General features: G+C 38.3%; 3 protein-coding genes across 3 annotated transcripts; 2 read left to right on the top strand and 1 right to left on the bottom strand.

Annotated features, from left to right (window-relative positions):
• Nucleotides 1-471: 471 nt before the first annotated feature.
• Nucleotides 472-921, bottom strand: LOC132613106 (uncharacterized). Its single transcript, XM_060327158.1, has one exon. It carries the CDS (start codon nt 919-921, stop codon nt 472-474), a length of 450 nt encoding a protein of 149 aa, XP_060183141.1.
• Nucleotides 922-5,461: 4,540 nt separating this feature from the next.
• LOC132613105 (uncharacterized) lies at nt 5,462-5,983 on the top strand. The gene has a single exon (XM_060327157.1). The coding sequence runs from the start codon at nt 5,462-5,464 to the stop codon at nt 5,981-5,983; it is 522 nt and encodes a 173-aa protein (XP_060183140.1).
• Nucleotides 5,984-19,362: 13,379 nt separating this feature from the next.
• On the top strand, nt 19,363-20,554 carry LOC132615501 (uncharacterized). The gene has a single exon (XM_060330105.1). It carries the CDS (start codon nt 19,627-19,629, stop codon nt 20,425-20,427), a length of 801 nt encoding a protein of 266 aa, XP_060186088.1. The 5' UTR covers nt 19,363-19,626; the 3' UTR covers nt 20,428-20,554.
• Nucleotides 20,555-21,202: the final 648 nt, after the last annotated feature.

The raw sequence follows: 21,202 nt of genomic DNA, 5'->3' as shown, positions 1-21,202 counted from the left end.
AAGGCTAAAAGTATCTTGGGACTCCGTACTTATCTTTAGCTTTTTTCGGTCCCACATCGTTCTTGTTATCCGATAGAATTTGTTAAGCTGCAACTAATGTATGTTTCGGATCTTGTAATTGCTATTGAACAGGTACGGCTAGACTTTCAACTGCTGTGGGTTCCTCGATCGCGAACATCTCCCTCGACGTCAACTGCTCCCCTCAGATCTGCATGATTCCCTCTGGAGTAGGAAATTTGAGAAGCAAATGTAATGTTGAAGGGACAGCCTTCATATCGTAGAGTCAAGGCCTCTAAAAGATTACGTTATATTGCATATCACCGCCGATTACATAGAACTTTGTTACTTTGATAACCCTTCCGGCTTCCACAGGTAAGTCGATCTCGCCTTTGGTAGCTTCACTAGACATATTGAAGCCAGTAAGGGTCCTTGCTGCTAGTATGATTTTCTCCAGTAGACCCATCACCTCTACTACTTGCAACAGAGAATACTAGCCGAGCTCCCCAGATCAACCATCACACGCCTTACCTGACAGCAGCCAATAAACACAGTGATAACCAAGGCATCATTGTGAGGTAAAGTAATGCCCGTTGCATCCTCGTCAGAGAAAGCAATCAAATCCTCCTCCGGGAAGTCCAGAGTTCTTTTCTCCCGTGTTACCGAGATGTTCATCTTTCTGGAAGCGTGAAAGCTGGTCCCAGCAATCATAGATCTGCCAAAAATCATGTTTATTACATGCGGTGAAGCGCAGAGTGCACCTTTTTCTTCGTCTGATCCGACTCTACCATAGTTATTTTTCTCGCTTTCATTGAGATACTCACGAAGATGACCCCTGACAAGCATGTTAGCCACTTCCTCTTGGAGGTGTTTACAATATGTGGTTTTATGCCCTGGGGTCCCATGGAACTCGCACCAAACCATCTGATCTCGAGTACTAGGATCCGACCGCAAAGGGTCTAGGAGGGTGTGATACCGGATGGTACTTCAGTATGGATTCCAGTTGAGCTTCATTGATGGTGAAGTTGTAATCTGCGAGCTTAGGATACTCTGTCCCCTTCGGAGCGATCTCGGATGGATTATTCTTGGGCTGCAACCCGCGACCGTTCTTCCGGGGGTTCTCCTTCTTGTTTACATTCGATGCTTCCAATGATTGGTAGCCTGACATGCCATTGGTCATTTCCGGAGGTAGGTATGGTTGGAAACGATTCTTCGATGAATTTTGATCTGGCCTGAAGCCTTTGTCCGTCTTGGCAGGGGGATTTATCGAGGAAGCCCCCAGTAGGTCGTCCTCGACCCGAATCTTTGACTCATATCTATTGTGCACGTCCTCCCAAGTAGTAGCCTCGAACTCCAGGAGGTTCTCTTTGAGATTTTGGGAAGCATCCAAACTTAAGGGGTTTAATCCTTTGGTGAAAGCTTCAGCTGCCCAGTTGTCCGGTATAGCAAGCAAAAGCATACGTTCCTTCTAGAACCGTGTAACGAAGTCTCGAAGGTGCTCAGATTCTCCCTGTGCGATGCGGAAGATGTCCGCCTTCCTTGTTTTCATCTTTCTGGCACCGGAGTGAGCTTTGATGAATGCATCGGCCAACATGGCAAATGAAGTAATTGAATGCTCCGGCAGTTGGGAGTACCATGTCATAGCCCCCCCGGGCGAGGGTCTCGCCGAATTTCTTGCTTAAGACTGACTCGATCTCCTTCTCCTTCAAGTCATTGCCTTTCACCGCCATTCTGTAAGCCATAATATGCTCCTGTGGATTCGTCATTCCGTCATACTTAGGAATGTCGGGCATGTTGAACCTTTTTAGGATCAGTTCCTGAGCGTTTTCAGGTTTGTACGCTCGTTGAATATACTTACTTGCGTCGGGGCCTTCTATGACCAGGGGAACCCCGAAAATTTGACTCAAACGCCTTTGGAACTCCTTGGCATTCTTCTCGGCCCCCTTGGATGTTTGATCTATTTCCCAGTGATTTCTCTCATGAACTGCTTGACTTCGTTTGGAAAGGATCGTCTGGAGCGGATTCACTGCTGAAAACATCTCTGTTCCTTCCTATGGTTTGTCCGCTACCAACGGTGGCGGCCTTTTCACCGGTAGGAGTTGTGGGGACTCCACCGGGAACCGTGACTCTGGCATGCGTATCAGACGCGAGGGACGCGATGGTTTATCTCATCTGATCCATCTCCTCCCTATTGAGTAATATCGTTCCCTTAGGATCTGCATTGCCTTACCACCAATCTCGTCGGTGGGAATGTCGTCTTCAGTGGTACGACGGTCTTTACCCCCTCCTTTTGCATCCTCATTTGGATCTTGAGGATGCAAACCATCCAATGGTACTTGGAGTGGCACGCCGTCCGGACCTAGCGGAATGCTGTCCGAATTGTTTCCAGTATTCGTATTGTCGTTTGCTCCTGTCATACCTGAAATGGATACTTAGGAAAACACGAAACTCAAGCAAAATTAGTAATACAAATGATGGTCACAGTGATAACCACAACTGTCCTGGCCCCACTGTGGGCGCCAAACTGTTTACCCGGAAAAAGGTTTAGTTGAATTTGTGTTCGTGGTCAAGGACACGTGGATCAAAATGCCCAGTAAATTAGTATAGTATGCAAATAAATTAGACTAAAATGAAATAAAGAAAAGCAAGGTTAAGGATAGCCTGAGCCTCGGTTGAACCCAGTACTAGTTCCTCTGGCCAAGCTTGTGGCAGATAACTTAGCAAAATAGAAAAGAGCTCTAAAATGGAGCAATTAAATATGGGAGTTATGTATTCTCTTCAATTTTATCTCCTTACAATGGGAATGACAATCCCTATTTATACTAAGAGCTAGGGGCACACATTCCATGTATTATGCCCCTGCCCATTATGAGCATTAATTGAGTAATAATAATAATAAGCAATAAAGGGGACCATTAAGCCTAATAATACCAGTAGATAACGTTCAACCCGATCCGTAACAACTGCCGCTGGGCTCTCCTCCGGAGTTATTCCAACAGCCTTTCGGACCAAGTGGCGCCTCCGGTGCAATGAAATTACTTCTAGTGACACTAAGTGCTGACTCATTCTTGACTTATCCACTTAGCCACATGGCTTAATGGTACTGGTCCAACTAAGTTGTACGAATTTATCCCAATACACTTATGTATTAAAAAATGTATATTGTATGTTTATAATATATATATATATATATATATATATATATATATATATATGCCAAACATATACATTTGCTGGTTATTATTTTAGTGGGCCGCTATTTATGTCAAATTTCCCTTTTTAAAAGCGACCACATTTTTTTATGGTTTATAATTTTTTTGCTACCTTTTGATGAACATATAAAGTGATGAGAAACACATTTAGCAATTAGCACTTGCGTGCTGGAATTGTATTATTTTTTTATTGAAAGTGTCAATTTTAGAAAAGTCAATATTACAAATTTGCAGTAGATTTGTAAGTCCCAAATAGTTATTTATTCAAAGCTTATAACGCTATATAATTCCATTCAACGTAAAATGTAACTTAAAACAATTTTCAAGAGCATATACGTTTTTCCAAGATTTCGATTGGCATTTGTACCTCATATTGTATGGATTATATATTCTATTCTATACTATCTTATAAGAGGGAGTAAGCACGCAGCAGGTCAACATGCCTGTTTAGACTTTGGAGGGCAATTTGGTCATTTCGGTAACATTTAAGCAATATGGTTGGCTGAAAATTAAAAAAAAAAACAAAAACAAAAACTATTGTAGCTGCTATAGAAATTTAGAGTGCCTTTGACTAATTTGCCCTTTTGCTTGTGTCATCATTTATCATCCAAGCCACAATGCCTTTTCCTGCTACGGGATATCTTCTTTGTGCTCTATGCTTTCTCTCTCCAGCAGTTACATTTTAAGTATTTGTTTTAGATTTTTCCTCTTTGATAATGCCGCTAAGTCGTGCGGGCACCTGCCATATCTCACCTCGGTAGGAGAACCCTTCCCTTAATCAGTTATACAACAATAATTACTAAATAAAGCGAAATTAATGAAGAGTTTAACATATATTATAAATACCAAGTGCGGAATTCCCAATTCTAAATACCACCCAAGGAAAATGGTCAGAAATAGTACAAGAGCCACTGATCAACGTGTCTGAATAATACATGAGTCTCAAAACTAGAAATACTGTCTAAGGATCAAATTAAGACAAGTAGTAAAGAAGGAGTCCCAGGGGTGGCAGACTCGTCCAATAAGCTCACCCTAGCAAACTCCGCAGATAGCCTCGGGATCAATGTCGAGGTGCAGAAGTGGTACCGATCTCGTACTCTGCACTCAAAAAGAATGCAGCAAGGTAGGGTCAGTACAAACAAAAGTACTGGTAGGTATCATAGGCCGACAACAACTAGCTAACATATACACAGGAAGAAACTGCAAGATAGACATGCTCGCAATCAAGTACAAGTAGAAATCACAATTCACTATATCAGTCTAAATATAGAAAGACATAAATAGAATCCAAGGCATAAAAGAATGATATGAAGAATGAATACGCAACGCAAAGAAATATAATAAAATGCACTGCAATGCCCGTACACACATGCTATGGCGGTGTAGATCGTCACCCAACAGCCATGACCCATGGGGGACTCGTGAAGTCCATGTACCACTCTCACGATCCCGGTAAGGACCTCGAGCCTCGTTTACTCTCACGATCCCGGTAAGAACCTCGGGCCTCATGTACTCTCACGATCCCGGTAAGGACCTCGGGCCTCGTGTACTCTCTTCCTTATCATCACTTCCAATCAAGTCACAACACAACCATATAAGGCTACAAGCCAACAAATCAGTCAACAATACCAACCTAGTCCATCCCAACTTCGTACCCGAAAGCGTACATGTTTTCTCCGACAGTATCTAACTATACATATGTTTCGCTAATCGAAGTATAACCAAAAAGGTAAGCCGTAACCTACCTCAACGCCGAGCGAGTGGCACGAACAATCAAACCAATGCCTTTCCTTTACGTAGAGTCTCTGAACGATCAAAATCTATCAAATATGCGATCTACGTCAGAATACGAATCTAAGGACACCCATGTTTCTATACTTATATTAAAAACCCAAAAAAATACACCCCGAAAAGTGACCACAGACCCACAAGGGTAAAATTGGAATTTTCTTTAAAAATATAATATCATTCATAACTTAAGGGTCATATATCCTGAAAATTAGCCAATTTCATCCATAATGAACTCTCAAATAATAAATTCTCAATTCTTAAGACTAGGACTCAAAACCTTTAATTATCCCAAAATCTTGACTTCGGATTAAAATCTAACTTTCACAACTCAAATACCATGAATTTAAAGGTGTACATACAATTCAATACATCTAGTATTTAATTTCATAAACCCAATATGCTACAGTAATCAAAATAATAAATAAGAACTTTGCAGACTCAAAAATTTTGAAGAAGCTGGCATGACAATAGATGATGTATGGAACTTGAATTCTTTCCCCATCAAACAAATATACCAGCAGCTCAGAGGGGTATTTCAGAAGGTTACCTGGAGAAAATTGGTGTGCAACAACCTTGGATGTCCCAAGTGGATTTTCATATTGACACTAGTTGCGAATGAAAGGATACACACAAGAGATAGATTGGAAAAATGGGGAATAACAAATGACACAGAATGTCCCCTGTGTGAGAATGCGGTGGAGTCCATCGACCATTTATTCTTTAGCTGCAGGTTCTCACAAGCTATATGGAGGAGGTTATTAAAGTGGCAACGGATAAACAGGCAACCTATGCAATGGAGTGATGAGCTTAATTGGGCTGTAACAAATGCATCAGGAAACTCCATAGCAGCTCAGATTTTCAGAATAGTGCTGGCTGGAACTGTGTACTTTGTGTGGCAAGAAAGAAATCAGAGGATCTTCCAAGCAAAACACAGAGCAAGTAATCAGACAAATCATTCAAGATGCTCACTGTCGAGGGAGTAGATACAAGAAGTTAGAAAGTGGACTAGCTAGACTTAATAACTATCCTTAAATGTAAGAGGTATTTCTAGTATAAAGAGGCAGTGGAACTGAAGGAGAGACGTGGTTAGAAGACTAGGAGAGCGTAGGAAATCTTTATAGGTTCAAATTTGATTGTAAACCTTTGCCTTGGTAATAAAATTCCTCTATTTACCAAAAACAATAAAAAAATTAGTCATGATATCAAAATTGTTTCCACAACACAGATAGTTGGTATATACTCCTATACACTCTCATTAATAGTGTGTAATCACACAGGCACGAAAAACAAAACAATAACATAATGAATACATGTGAGATGAAACAAACATTAAAGAGATAAAAGTAAATTTTCAATATTCACATTATGGTTTCCTCTAAACCAGTGACTAACGAAACTAGGATAAACCTATTCAAAAGCAAAGTTAAACCTTTACACATGCCAGGAACTTATTTAGTCATTGCCCATTAATCATTACGTAATGATTACAGTGAAATATCAAGAACAAAATGTAAAGGCCATCTACCTGATGCCTCTTGGTGTCTCTTAACTGCTGTGCACGAAGAAGTTTGTGGTGGTTTTCTTCCGCTATTGTGCCAAAGCTTTTCTATTTTTTTTTTCTTTGCCCAAAGTAAATGAATTATTTTTAAACCCTAGGCTTGTAAGATATATGGGTCATAAAAAGTGGGTTAAGCCCCATAATTTATTTCAATAATTTCTACAATTTACTTATTCACTTAACCATATGTATAAAATATAATCATTCCGTTAAATACCTTATTTACCAACTTATATCCTATATGTGTGAAGCACATATTCCTATAAATAAACTATTCACACATGATAAATAAATAAATAAATATTCAAATGTTTCCCCGTCAATTAAATAACCGAGTCACCCATTACCGCAAGCTATAAACACTAAAATAAGACCACGGAAAGGGTGTTTTAGGAATACTAGGTCTAAAAGTGCTAAACGACCAAATGGGTCGTTACATCAGATACCAATCAAGCAATCGCTCGTCCTCGAGCGAACAAAAGAAACTTGCTGAGAGGTAATACCTGAACCGCCAAATAACTGAGGGTATCTACTCCCATATCTGCCTCGGTCTCCCAAGTAGCTTCCTCCACCGGACGATCCTTCCATTGAACTTTCACGGAGGCTATTTCTTTGGTCCACAACTTTCTAACCTGCCTATCTAATATTGCTATAGGCTCTTTCTCATATGACAGATTCTCGTCTAGCAACACCGAATCCCAGTGAATGACATAAGACCCGTCTGAATGGTACTTCTTCAACATAGAAACATGAAAAAATGGATGGACACCTGACAGTCCTGATGGCAAGGCCAACTCATATGCAACCTTGCCAATACGACGAAGGATCACAAATGGGCCGATATACCTGGGACTCAACTTACCCCTCTTCCCAAATCTCATGACACCCTTCATGGGTGAAACCTTCAACAAGACTTACTCCCCCACCATTAACGCCATATCTCGGACCTTCCGATCCGCATACATCTTTTGTCTACTTTGGGCTGCCCGAAGCTTTTCCTGAATAAGCTTCACTTTATCCAATGATTCTCTCAACAGATATGTACCCCATGGTCGAACCTCAAAAGCATCAAACCACCAGATAGGAGAACGACACCTCCTCCCATACAAGGCCTCAAACGGTGCCATGTCGATATTGGAATGGTAACTATTGTTGTGCGCGAACTCAGCCAAAGGCAAAAATTGGTCCCAATGACCACCGAAATCGATAACGCAAGCTCTCAACATGTCCGTCAGTCTGGGGATGAAATGTAATACTAAGATCCAACTGAGTACCCAATTCTTCCTGCAAGGTCTGCCAGAAATGGGAAGTAAATTGAGTGCCTCGATCGGAGATAATAGAAATAGGAACCCCGTGCAACCGCACTATCTCACGAATGTAGATCTTGGCCAATCTCTCCGCATTATAAGTAACCTGAACCGGGATGAAATGTGCTGACTTGGTCAACCTATCCATAATGATCCATATGGAGTCAAACTTGCCTAAGGTCTTCGGAAGACCCACAACAAAGTCCATGGCTATCCTCTCCCACTTCCACTCGGGAATGGACATCCTCTGAAGCATGCCACCGGGTCTCTGGTGCTCATACTTAACCTGTTGACAATTTCCACATCGAACCACAAAGTCTGCAACATCACGCTTCATTCGACCCCACCAATAGTGTTGCCTCAAATCACGATACATCTTGGTAGCACCTGGATGAATAGAATAGCGGGAGCTATGAGCCTCTTTCAGTATCACGTGAATGAAATCACTGACCTAAGGAACGCATAGTCGTCCCTTCATCCTTAGAACCCCCTCACCATCGAGCACAGCCTCTTTGGCCTCGCCTCGCAATACCTTGTCACGAATCTTACACAACTGAGGATCCTCAAACTGTCTAGTCCTAATCTCTTCCAAGAGAGACGATCTCGCCTCAAGACAAGCAAATACCCGACCCGAATGTGAAAGATCCAATCGGACAAGACGGTTAGCCAGAGTCTGAACCTCCATGGCTAAGGGACGCTCAGACACCGCAAATCTCGCCAAGCTACCCATACTCACCGCCTTGCGGCTCAAGGCATCTGCCACCACATTCGCCTTACCCGGATGGTAAAGTATGGTAATGTCATAATCTTTCAGGAACTCCATCCATCTACGCTGCCTGGAATTTATATCTCTCTGCGTAAACACATGCTGCAAACTACGATGATCAGTGAACACCTCACAACGGACCCCATATAAATAATGACTCCAAATCTTCAAGGCAAAGACCACTGCCAACAACTCTAAATCATGCGTAGGGTAGTTTCTCTCATGAACCTTCAACTGTCACGAGGCATAGACGATGACCTTACCGTCCTGCATCAACACAGCGCCCAAACCAATACGGGATGCATCACAATAAACAGAGTAGTCCTTGCCCTCTACGGGCAGTGCCAAAATCGGAGCTGCAGTCAACAAGGCCTTGAGCTTTTGAAAACTCTCCTCGCAACCATCAGACCACTGGAAGGGAACCTCCTTCTGGGTCAATCTTGTCATAGGTGACAGCAAACCCCTTCACAAACCGGCGATAATAACTGGCGAACCCCACAAAGCTACGAATCTCGATCACGGTCGTGGGCCTCGGCCAATATCTAACTGCCTCGATCTTTTTGGGATCAACCATGATCCCCTCCTTCGTCACAGCATGGCCTAAGAATGCCACCGACTCCATCCAAAATTCACACTTAGAAAATTTTGCATAGAGCTCCTTCTCTTTCAACAAACCAAGGACAATCCTCAAGTGTTGCTCATGCTCCTCCTGACTCTTTGATTACACCAAAATGTCATCAATGAAGACAATAACGAAGGTGTCTAAGTATGGCTTAAAAATGGCATTCATCAAAGTCATAAAAGCTGCTGGGGCATTCGTAAGCCCGAAAGACATCACAAGGAACTCGTAGTGACCATAACGAGTCCTAAAGGCCGTCTTAGGAATATCTTCGGCCCGAATCTTCAACTGATGGTAGCCCGATCTCAAGTCAATCTTTGAAAACACAGAAGCACCCTGAAGCTGGTCAAATAGATCATTGATGCGAGGAATAAGGTACTTGTTGCTAATGGTCACTTTGTTCAGCTGTCGGTAGTCAATACACATCCTCATGGTACCATCTTTCTTCTTCACAAATAGCACAGGAGCACCCCAAGGGGAGACACTCGGTCTAATGAATCCCTTGTTCAGAAGATCGTGAAGTTGCTCCTTCAATTCTCTCCACTCACCTGGCGCCATCCTATAAGGTGCAACAAAGATAGTACGAGTGACAGGCTCCAAATCTATACAAAAATCGATATCACGATCGGGCGGCATACCTGGCAAATCGGCACGAAACACCTCCGCAAACTCACAAACCACTGGCACAGACTCAAGAGACGAGGAATCTGCACTAGTATCACGAACATGCGCTAAGTAAGCTAAGCAACCCTTATCTACCAGCTTCTTCGCACGAAGGTAGGAAATAATCTTTCTCGGGGCAGGGCTAGGAGTACCCCTCCACTCTAATCTAGGAATACCGGGCATGGCCAACGTAATAGTCTTGGCATGACAGTCCAAGATGGTGTGATATGGAGATAACCAAGTCATGCCTAATATAATGTCAAAGTCTAACATGTCCAGGATCATCAAATCTACCCACGTGTCATACCCCATGAAAGTAACTAGAAAATTTCGGTAGACTCTATCAACCAACACAGAATCCCCAACCGGAGTAGACACATATATAGGCAGGTCAAGATGGTCACAAGTCAAATCCCAACCCACAGAGTGATAAGTAGACACATATGAATAAGTAGACCCTGGATCAAACAAAACCGAAGTCGGCCGAAGACGAACAGAAATAGTACATGAGATCACAACATCTGAAGCCTCTGCTTCTGGTTTACCCGGAAAAGCATAACACTGCGCGCTACCCCGACCGCTCTGAACAGACTGTGCCCCACCTCTGGAGCCATGAGTACCACCTCTCCCGGACTGGTGTCCTCCTCTCGATGACTGAAAACCACCGTGACCTGACTGAGCGTCGTCCCTCCTTGAAGAACCACCCCGGGTACCAGTAGATGCCGGAGTCCTCGGAGCCTGAAACCAAGAACCCTGCTGAGCCCCACTTTGTCTAGCACGAGGGAAAAATCTAGAAATATGCCCCGAATCGCCACAACCCCAGTAAACCCTAGGCTCGGAAGACTGATGAATGGAGGCTGAAGATCCGAAAGGGCTTTCACGGGCAGCTGACCTAGAAAATGAACCTCCCTGAGACTGGCCAGCCCCGTATCCACCCTGCCTGGGATGACCACTAGAAGAAGTCTGCAAAGCTGACTGCACCGGACGACTAGGGACCGAATGATAGGACCTCGAAGACTGACCCCCACCACGGTAACTAGAAGAGCCATTATACTGACCCTGATAACGGGCCTTCTTCTCACTCGATCCTCCCTGAGCTCGGACCTGGGCAGCCTCAATACTAATGGCATGATCAACAACCTTCTGCCAAGAAGCCTCGGGAGTCATATGCTGAAGACAGTGAACATGAATATCAAAAGTGAGTCCATTCACAAATCTACGGACCCTCTCCTCATCTGTCGGAATCATGTGGGTAGCATACCTCACCAAAAATAGAAACCTAGCCTCATACTCGGCTACAGACATCCCCCTTTGCTGAAAGTGAGTAAACTCCTCCTTACGTTGCTCTCTCAATGGGCGAGGTACATACTTGTCAAGAAAAACCTGATGGAACTGAGCCCAAGTGAGAGGAGGCGAACCAACTGGCCTACTCTCCACATAATACCTCTACCAAGTCTTCGCATCATCGCGAAGCTGGAAAGTAGTGTAGTCAACTCCATGGGTCTCCACAATACCCATCTGGTATAGATGTTCATGCATATCTACAATAAACTCGTATGCGTCCTCACCCCGGGAGCCGTGAAACCTAGGCGGCTCCATCTTCAGGTTCCTCCAAATGAGCTCCTGATCACGATAAGTCAATGTCTGTAAGGCAATTGGCCTCGGAATGCCCTCGGGGGCACAAAATCCATCCATACGCGGGGCCATAACAGCGGCAGGCTGCATCCCAAGAGTCTGTCCCTGCTCCGGAGTGTGCAGACCGGCCTGAGTGTGAGAACCTCTAGTAGCAGCACCCCCAGTAGTCCGCTGGCCCTCCAAATGAAGAAGAATACGGGCCAACGTATTCTGAACCGCTGGGTATGACATATACTAGGGGTGAGTCTGGGCTGGCCCCAAACCTCTCCCATCCTGCTCCTCAACCTCGGGCTCACGCTCAGGAGATAGCGAGGGCGCCCGTCTCTGTCCAGCTGTAGGAGCCCTGTCCCTGACTGGTGCAACACCGCGACCTCTGGCACGGCCACGACCTCTACCTCGAGTGTCGGCCACAATAACGAGCTCGGGCTCAACATCCCTCGCATGACCAGCTCGTGTATTCATCACTATCTGAGAGAGAATAGAGAGGAATCAGATAATTCAAGTGTTCCAGATACCAATCAAAATAAAGTAGCACGAAAGAATCAAGAAAATTAAGGTTTCCTAAATGCCTTATAGCCTCTCGCAGATAAGTACGGAGCTCATCGTACCCATCCACAAGACTCTACTAGGCATGCTCTTGTACTTATAGACCGGGTAACCTAGGCTCTAATACCAACTTGTCATGACCCAAATGTCGCTACCATATCCCACCTCGGTAGGAGAACCCTTCCCTTAATCAGTTATACAACAATAATTACTAAATAAAGCGAAATTAATGAAGAGTCTAACATATATTATAAATACCAAGTGCGTAATTCCCAATTCTAAATACCACCCAAGGAAAATGGTCAGAAATAGTACAAGAGCCACTGATCAACTTGTCTGAATAATACATGAGTCTCAAAACTAGAAATATTGTCTAAGGATCAAATTAAGACAAGTAGTAAAGAAGGAGTCCTAGGGGTGGCGGACTAGTCCAATAAGCTCACCCTAGCAAACTCCGCAGATAGCCTCGGGATCAATGTCGAGGTGCAGAAAGGGTACTGATCTCATACTGTGCACTCAAAAAGAATGCAGCAAGGTAGGGTCAGTACAAACAAAAGTACTGGTAGGTATCATAGGCCGACAACAAGTAGCTAACATATACACAGGAAGAAACTGAAAGATAGACATGCTCGCAATCAAGTACAAGTAGAAATCACAATCCACTATATCAGTCTAAATAGAGAAAGACATATACAGAATCCAAGGCATAAAAGAATGATATGAAGAATGAATACGCAACGCAAGGCAATATAATATAATGCACTGCAATGCCAGTACACACATGCTATGGCGGTGTAGATCATCGCCCAACAGTCATGACCCATGGGAGACTCGCGAAGTCCATGTACCACTCTCACGATCCCGGTAAGGACCTCGGGCCTCATGTACTCTCTTCCTTATCATCACTTCCAATCAAGTCACAACACAACCATATAAGGCTACAAGCCAACAAATCAGTCAACAATACCAACCTAGTCCATCCCAACTTCGTACCCGAAAACGTACATGTTTTCTCCGACAGTATCTAACTATACATATGTTTCGCTAATCGAAGTATAACCAAAAAGGTAAGCCGTAACCTACCTCAACGCCGAGCGAGTGGCACGAACAATCAAACCAATGCCTTTCCTTTACGTAGAGTCTCTGAACGATCAAAATCTATCAAATATGCGATCTACGTCAGAATACGAATCTAAGGACACCCATGTTTCTATACTTATATTAAAAACCCAAAAAAATACACCCCGAAAAGTGACCACAGACCCACAAGGGTAAAATTGGAATTTTCTTTAAAAATATAATATCATTCATAACTTAAGGGTCATATATCCTGAAAATTAGCCAATTTCATCCATAATGAACTCTCAAATCATAAATTCTCAATTCTTAGGACTAGGACTCAAAACCTTTAATTATCCCAAAATCTTGACTTCAGATTAAAATCTAACTTTCACAACTCAAATACCATGAATTTAAAGGTGTACATACAATTCAATACATCTAGTATTTAATTTCATAAACCCAATATACTACAGTAATCAAAATAATAAATAAGAACTTTGCAGACTCAAAAATTTTGAAGAAGATAATTTTGTAGTATAATTAAAGTTAGTCATGATATCAAAATTGTTTCCACAACACAAATAGTTGGTATATACTCCTATACACTCTCATTAATAGTGTGTAATCACACAGGCACGAAAAACAAAACAATAACATAATGAATACATGTGAGATGAAACAAACATTAAAGAGATAAAAGTAAATTTTCAATATTCACATTATGGTTTCCTCTAAACCAGTGACTAACGAAACTAGGATAAACCTATTCAAAAGCAAAGTTAAACCCTTACACATGCCAGGAACTTATTTAGTCATTGCCCATTAATCATTACGTAATGATTACAGTGAAATATCAAGAACAAACTGTAAAGGCTATCTACCTGATGCCTCTTGGTGTCTCTTAACTGCTGTGCACGAAGAAGTTTGTGGTGGTTTTCTTCCGCTATTGTGCCAAAGCTTTTCTATTTTTTTTTTCTTTGCCCAAAGTAAATGAATTATTTTTAAACCCTAGGCTTGTAAGATATATGGGTCATAAAAAGTGGGTTAAGCCCCATAATTTATTTCAATAATTTTTACAATTTACTTATTCACTTAACCATATGTATAAAATATAATCATTCCGTTAAATACCTTATTTACCAACTTATATCCTATATGTGTGAAACACATATTCCTATAAATAAACTATTCACACATGATAAATAAATAAATAAATAAATATTCAAATGTTTCCCCGTCAATTAAATAACCGAGTCAACCATTACCGCAAGCTATAAACACTAAAATAAGACCACGGAAAGGGTGTTTTAGGAATACTAGGTCTAAAAGTGCTAAACGACCAAATGGATTTGTATTCAACTTTTTTGTTCTTCGCTTCTTTTTCTCCTACTTTCAATCAGCAATTACTCCATATTATTAAAAAGGTTTACTTTGCTCAACCAACATATTATATATCTGAAATAATGATATATCTTTGGAAGCAATTGGATTTTAGTTTGCTTATTATTATTATTATTATTATTATATTATTATTATTATTATTATTATTATTATTATTATTATTATTATTATTATTTCTTTTGTTGCTTATGTTACCTGTCAGAGTAATGTGGAAATTTGATTTTATCATTGATAAATTTTGTCATTTTAAAAGTGAAAAGTGCATAGTTTCATTCATTAGCAACGTTAATTAGTCTTCTATATTCGAATTTTGAATATATCTTCTTATTTATTTATATATATTGAATTTTGAGTTGTGAATTAAAAAAATTCTTTATTTATAGTGCATATTCGTTTATACAATTATAAGAAAAATAGTATCGTAATTATTTGTATTTTTTAAAATAAAAGAATTCAAACAATATTTAGTTGAGGTTTAAAATATTTAAAGTAGAAGTTGAAAAAAGAGTGTATGGATGTTATTATAACTATGTTTGGACATGAACTTTAACTTGAAAAAGAAAGGTTGAAAATTGTGAGTAGTAGCCTTATTTCTTTAGTATGTAATGTCGATTAAATAATTATTTCAATATTTCGTCATTGTTTCAAATACTAACATTAACGATAATTACATTACTGAGTACAAAACAAGTATTTAAACTTCTTAACTTTTGGTTTATTGTTCAAAACTCTACCATACTTTATTAGTTATTAACTAAGTGTTATGTTTAATTATCATTTCTTAATTTTTTAGCCATAAATGACATGATTTTTTATGTTAGACCATTAATATGGTTATTAAATAAGAAAAAAAAAGCATCACCGTATTAATAAAGGGAAAATGACATACGGTACCTACTTAAGACTCTTTATTACAAAATATATAGATAGTTTTCCTTATTTACAAAACATAATGATATTTTACGAAACATGACGGATTTTCATATATTTTTCGTTTTTTTTTTTCCAGAAAATATTTTTTTTAAAATTATTTTTTTTAAAAAAATTATTTTAAACTTTTTTTTGCTCAAAGGCTTAAAAAATTACCTCAATTTTTTGTGTATGAAATGTGTATGTGTGAGCAAAATTTTTAATATAATTTTCATACACAAAATTGTGAGTGAAAACTTTAAGCCTTGAATATTGTATGAAAGTTGTTACAATGTTGTTGTAGTTGTATTAATTTTCCAAAAACCTAATATGAACTTTATATACAAAAAATGTGAATGAAATTCTAAGTCTTGAGCGAGATATACACATTTCATACCATTCTCATACATAAAATTTTGAGTGTAATGTTTAAACCTTGATCGAGATATACACATTTCATACGTTTTTCATACACAAAATTTGAGCGAACTTTTTAAGCCTTGAGCAAGATATACATATTTCATACACAAAAATTTGAGCGATTATTTTAGGTCTTGAATGTTGTATCAAAGTTGTATACAATGTTGTTGTAGTTGTATTGATTTTATAGAAATCTAACATGAACTTTATACACAAAATGTGAGCGAAATTTTAAATCTTGAGCGAGATACAAATTTCATACCGTTTTCATACACACAATTTTGAGCGGATTTTTTAAGCCTTGAACGAGATATACACATTTCATACATTTTTCATACACTAAATTTTGAACGAACTTTTTAAGCCTTGATCTATACACATTTCATACAACTTTCATACAAATTTTTTAGCGATTTTTATTTTTTAAAAAACAAATAATTTTAAAAAAATAATTTTTAAAAATGTTTTGTATAGGGTTTGTAATATTATGTTTTGTAAATAGAAAACTATCCTCACGTTTCGTAAATATTTTTCCTTAATATGTATATATACGTACTTTACCCAAATCAAACATGCTGCAACTGAAAATATTAATTTCAGACAGTGTGAGTGGGCCCGTGCTCTGCACGGGCTTTCCCTTTCTAGTGGATCTTATAACTGGGGGTTGGATTCAAATTCAATTGAAACGTGGTCCAAACACAATCTCTGACTGGTCAATAGTCAATGTCAAACAAAGCTAGAGGCCCCTTATCTTGACTCAATATGTTTAAAATCACTTTCAAAACCTAAGTAGTACCTTCTAGTTTTCTCAATTATATTTATGTCTTTGTTGCTTAGAAAATACCAAACTTATGGTCCAAGGATCAACATTCGTGCCGCAATTGAGAGTTTAATCCGAGTAAAATTAAAGGATATCCACAGTTGACTTTTATACAAGTTAATTAATCAATATATCTATATGTTTGAGTGAGTCGTGCAACGCAAGTGTAGAACTTGAAGCAAAGTTTCTTGATGGAAGGATCCATTTGACTAATTGGATATAAATGCAATAAAACAAGGGGCATAATTACAAAAACTTTCTTATATTATTCGTGTAGTTTAAACTATTCTGGCTATTATTTGTTCTATCTTTGAGGTTACCAGATCATGTTGGTATAGTAGTTATTCGTTACATACATCAAGTACTGAAAGTATAAAAATATAAACAAATGTGTTAGTGCACAAAATTTGAACTCTAGCGTTAATGTTGAGTCCCACATCGGTGGGGTGTGGGTTAATTGGTCTCTTTATATTATTTTGAGCAATTCTCCCCTCTTGACCTGATTTTTGTAGTTGAGTTAAATCCAAGGTCCTTTTCTTACTATAATATCAAAGATAGACTTTTCCAATTCATTGTTTACTATTCGACCCCATCTTCTTATATTGTCTATAATCTGAATGTTCAGTCCTAGGTGTGTAGGGAGTGGGCGGGTGTTGTGTCCCAAATCGATAGGGTGTGTGTTAATTAGTCTCTATATATGATCTTGAATAATCCTCACCGACCTAATTTTGAGATTGATTTAGGCTTAAAGTCCATTTCTTTATCAATTAGCGTGATTGGCTCAAGCCGGCTCGACCATAAGGCCAGTAAAGCAATGGCTTGGGGCTCCATTTTTTGTAAAAAAAAAATCATATATATATATATATATATTATATTCTAATTTCCCGCTTTTACTATTCTTATTGTGAAATATTCTACTACCGTTTAATATGCTTTTCCTTGCGCCGAGAGTCTATGACAAACAATTTCTCTACCTCCTAAGGTAAGGGTAAGGCCTATGTACACGCTATCCTCCTCAAACTCCACTTGTGAGATTAAACTGGATATGTTATGGTTAATATTCTAATTCCAAAAGAGATTTTTTTTTTTGAAGAATTAATTAAATCCTAAAAAGGAGCCCTCGATAGCTATATTATTAATTAAAAAGGATTTTTTAGAACAACTAGATTATAAAACAGTAGTTTATAACTTCACATCTTAAAAGGCTAGAAAGTAGGCTTTAAATAAAAATATGTATGATGATCTTTCCTTTCTTTAAAAATAAAATAAAATAGGGTCTCTCTGTGAAGTTTAGCTTACTAAGGCGATGATCAGTAGTTGGTCCAAGGCTTTAGGCTCCCGATCTTGTTGAGCCGACCCTGAATTGGCTAATTAAGAGGTTAGAAAATCGGAGGATTGAGAGAATAGAACAGGTAAAAGGAAGTGGCTTGTATTTGCATTTTACCCGTTAAAAGTAGATTAACACGTTTATTCCTCCTCACCTCCTATTTCTTATCCTTTCCTTTTGATTATTCTAATTAATATCCATTATCAAGTCTCATTTCTTTCACTAGCTTTATTTATGTTCTGGATGTACACCTGGTAAATTATTTCATTCTATGAAAAGGTCAAGGGAATTTGGAGAACAAAAAGTTGGTATGTGCTTTCTCATAGCTTGAGGAGATTACGCACGAAATGTTTTGATCTTGAGGAGACAATAGTGAAAACCAAATACTTCATTAACTTATGTGAAGGTTTAGAATGGACACGTAGTTTAATGTTGTAATTTGACTTGTTTATTCTTCTAGTTGTAATGAAAGACATATTAGATTTTTGGTTGAGAAGCTAATTTGATAGAATAAAAAAAGGTAACATCAAAATTTAAATTTTAAATCGATAAATAAATTTGAATTTAAAATTATGAAAGTTGCATGGAATAATATTTTTAGGGGACTGGGACAAATATTTACGACCCCCTCAAATTGAAAAAAAGAAGAAGCTGAAGATAAATCAAAACAGACGGAATAATTAGGTAGTTATAATATGGGATGCTGGAAGCGTATCGATTACAAATGGATTATTAAAAAAAAAAACGAAACATATCAATTTTCACGAGGAAAACGCTATACACGTTGTTTTTGTTGGCAACCGATTGCTTTGCCAATTAATGAGTTTGAGTTCGCCTTTTAATTATACTCGAAGTTACATTTGTTTGTCTAGTTTTGACTTGACACGAAATTTAAGAAAGGAAAGAAATTTTTTATCTTGTCGTCTTAAACTAAAGCTATGCAGAATGTACAAAAATGTTCTTGTGATCTTAAACATATCATGCGAAAAATTGAAATTAAAAAGTTATCAAAAAAGGAAAAAAACATTCATTTTAAAACGGATTAAAAAAAAGTAAGACAAACATTTTAAAATCGAAAGAGTACGAAATAAGAAACAACAATCAGATGTGTGTAAAAAAAAAAAAAGAACATTGTCAAGTGAATGTCTATTGTCTAGTTGAAGCTTTTAATGCCATTACTGTAATAATTTTGAATCGTGACATTTTAATAAAAATCTGTTTCGTATACCAAATGGTTGGGCCAAAAAGGACACAATTTCTCATCTCTAACGCGCTAATATTATAGTATTTCATTTCTCCAAAAATTCTCCACTTTCCTCTCACTTTCTTTCCTTCCTCCCCAAACATTATTTTTCTAATCACTTTTCAAAGATTTATTTTCTCTCTCTTTCTTTTAATAATACCAATATTGTCACATCTCTTCTCAACCACTCAATATATACCCCTCATTTAATTCAAATCCTTCCACTACTCGTTTTTCATACTCTTTTTCATTTCTCTCCCACCACACATTTTTCATAACCTAAAACTTCAATCCACGATTCTACCACCACTTTGTATCTCTAGAAAATCAAAGTGAAAATACAACCCGACATGTCACATTCACTAATTGAAGAGTACGACGCGAAGCTTAAAGTAAAAGAAGAAGAATCAGCTGAAGGTGAACACGAAGTTGATGATCAAGAAGAAGAGGACAACGATGATGATTGTGAGGTTGAACTTGTTGATGCTAATGATGAAGAATTTTCTTTTGTAAGTGGTGTACTTACATCACCAATAGCAGCAGAAGAAGCATTTGATAATGGTCATATCAGGCCATTTTTCCCGCTGTTCAATAGAGATCTCCTCCTGTCTGATATTGATTTTCAACACTTGAAAAATAATCGGTTGCCACCTGACGACAAGGTATTCGTCGAAACAGAAGATAATAACAACAATAATAATCCTCCTACAACTTCGAATGAAGAAGAAATCTCCGGACCATATTGCGAATGGTCAAAAAAGGCAACAAACAAAAAGAGTAATTCAACAGGTTTTTCAAAGCTATGGAGATTCCGAGATTTCATTAATCGGAGTAACAGTGATGGAAGAGATGCATTTGTGTTCTTGAACAACCCTACAACGTCGTCATCATCATCAAACGTTGTCAAGAAAGAAGATAAGGTTTTGGAGAAGAAAGGAAAAATTAGTACTGGAGTTGAAGTTCAAGCTACGAAAGTAATTACACAAACAAATAAGAAGAAAATAAAGAAGAGTGAAGCTGTATTAGCACATGAAGCTTATATGAAGAGTAGAGCTAGAGATAAAGAACGTCGACGATCTTACCGACCGGACCCTTTCGGTTTTTTCACTAATGTGAATGGTGGATTAACAAGGAATGTACACCCATTCTAAGCAACTCATGAAAATTAGATTTTTTTTTTTTTTTTTTACATTTTTTAACATTATTGGAAATATTATTTTTGTATAATAATGTTGTGAGTTTGACTTGAGTAAATCATGACGCGGAGCTTGCGGTTTATTGGCTACGGGTTGAAGTTATTTTTTGTAAATACTCCATTCACATTCTTGTTTTAATTTTATAATGACTAACTAGGGGTGTATATAGGTTGGATTGGTTCAGATTTTTATTTTATCAAACCAATATCAATTGTGTCGACTGTTTATATTTATATATAAAATCAAATCAATAAAGTTGAATTTTTCATTTTTGGATTTTCAATTTTCTCAATTTTTTTGTGGTTCGATAGGAAGGATCTTACAACAAAATTTATTTGATTTTTATGAAGTATGATGTAAATGTCACACCATTTCATACAATCATACCTAATTCAGTTCATTATAACAATTTACACACATAATTGTCAACCACAACACTACGAAAAGGAGAAAATTTAATATCATACATATTGTATTGGGACTTCAACTTTTAGAAATTGCATTATTTCTAACTATATAAATTTTCTATACACTAAAAACTTGATTATAAATGGATGAATTGTTGTCAGGGACAAAAAAACTCTAGCCGGGTAATGATTTCATTTAAGTTAATATATATTGATAGGGGACAACATTTGATTTTGGTTTGTGTTTCATTTAAATTTAGATTAACTTACAGAAATAACTATAGTTTGGAAGCTTCTAACAAGCATTGCTATAATTTAACTAA

The sequence above is a fragment of the Lycium barbarum genome, chromosome 10 (genome assembly GCF_019175385.1).
Source record: "Lycium barbarum isolate Lr01 chromosome 10, ASM1917538v2, whole genome shotgun sequence".
NCBI lineage: Eukaryota > Viridiplantae > Streptophyta > Magnoliopsida > Solanales > Solanaceae > Lycium > Lycium barbarum.
Note: the sequence above shows the minus strand (reverse complement) of the source record. Positions and strands in the feature narration are given on the sequence as shown.

Bases quoted from the DNA above. Each gene is read 5' to 3' on its own strand.
- LOC132615501 (XM_060330105.1), top strand. From the start codon at position 19,627: ATGTCACATTCACTAATTGAAGAGTACGACGCGAAGCTTAAAGTAAAA.
- LOC132613106 (XM_060327158.1), bottom strand. From the start codon at position 921: ATGGTTTGGTGCGAGTTCCATGGGACCCCAGGGCATAAAACCACATAT.
- LOC132613105 (XM_060327157.1), top strand. From the start codon at position 5,462: ATGACAATAGATGATGTATGGAACTTGAATTCTTTCCCCATCAAACAA.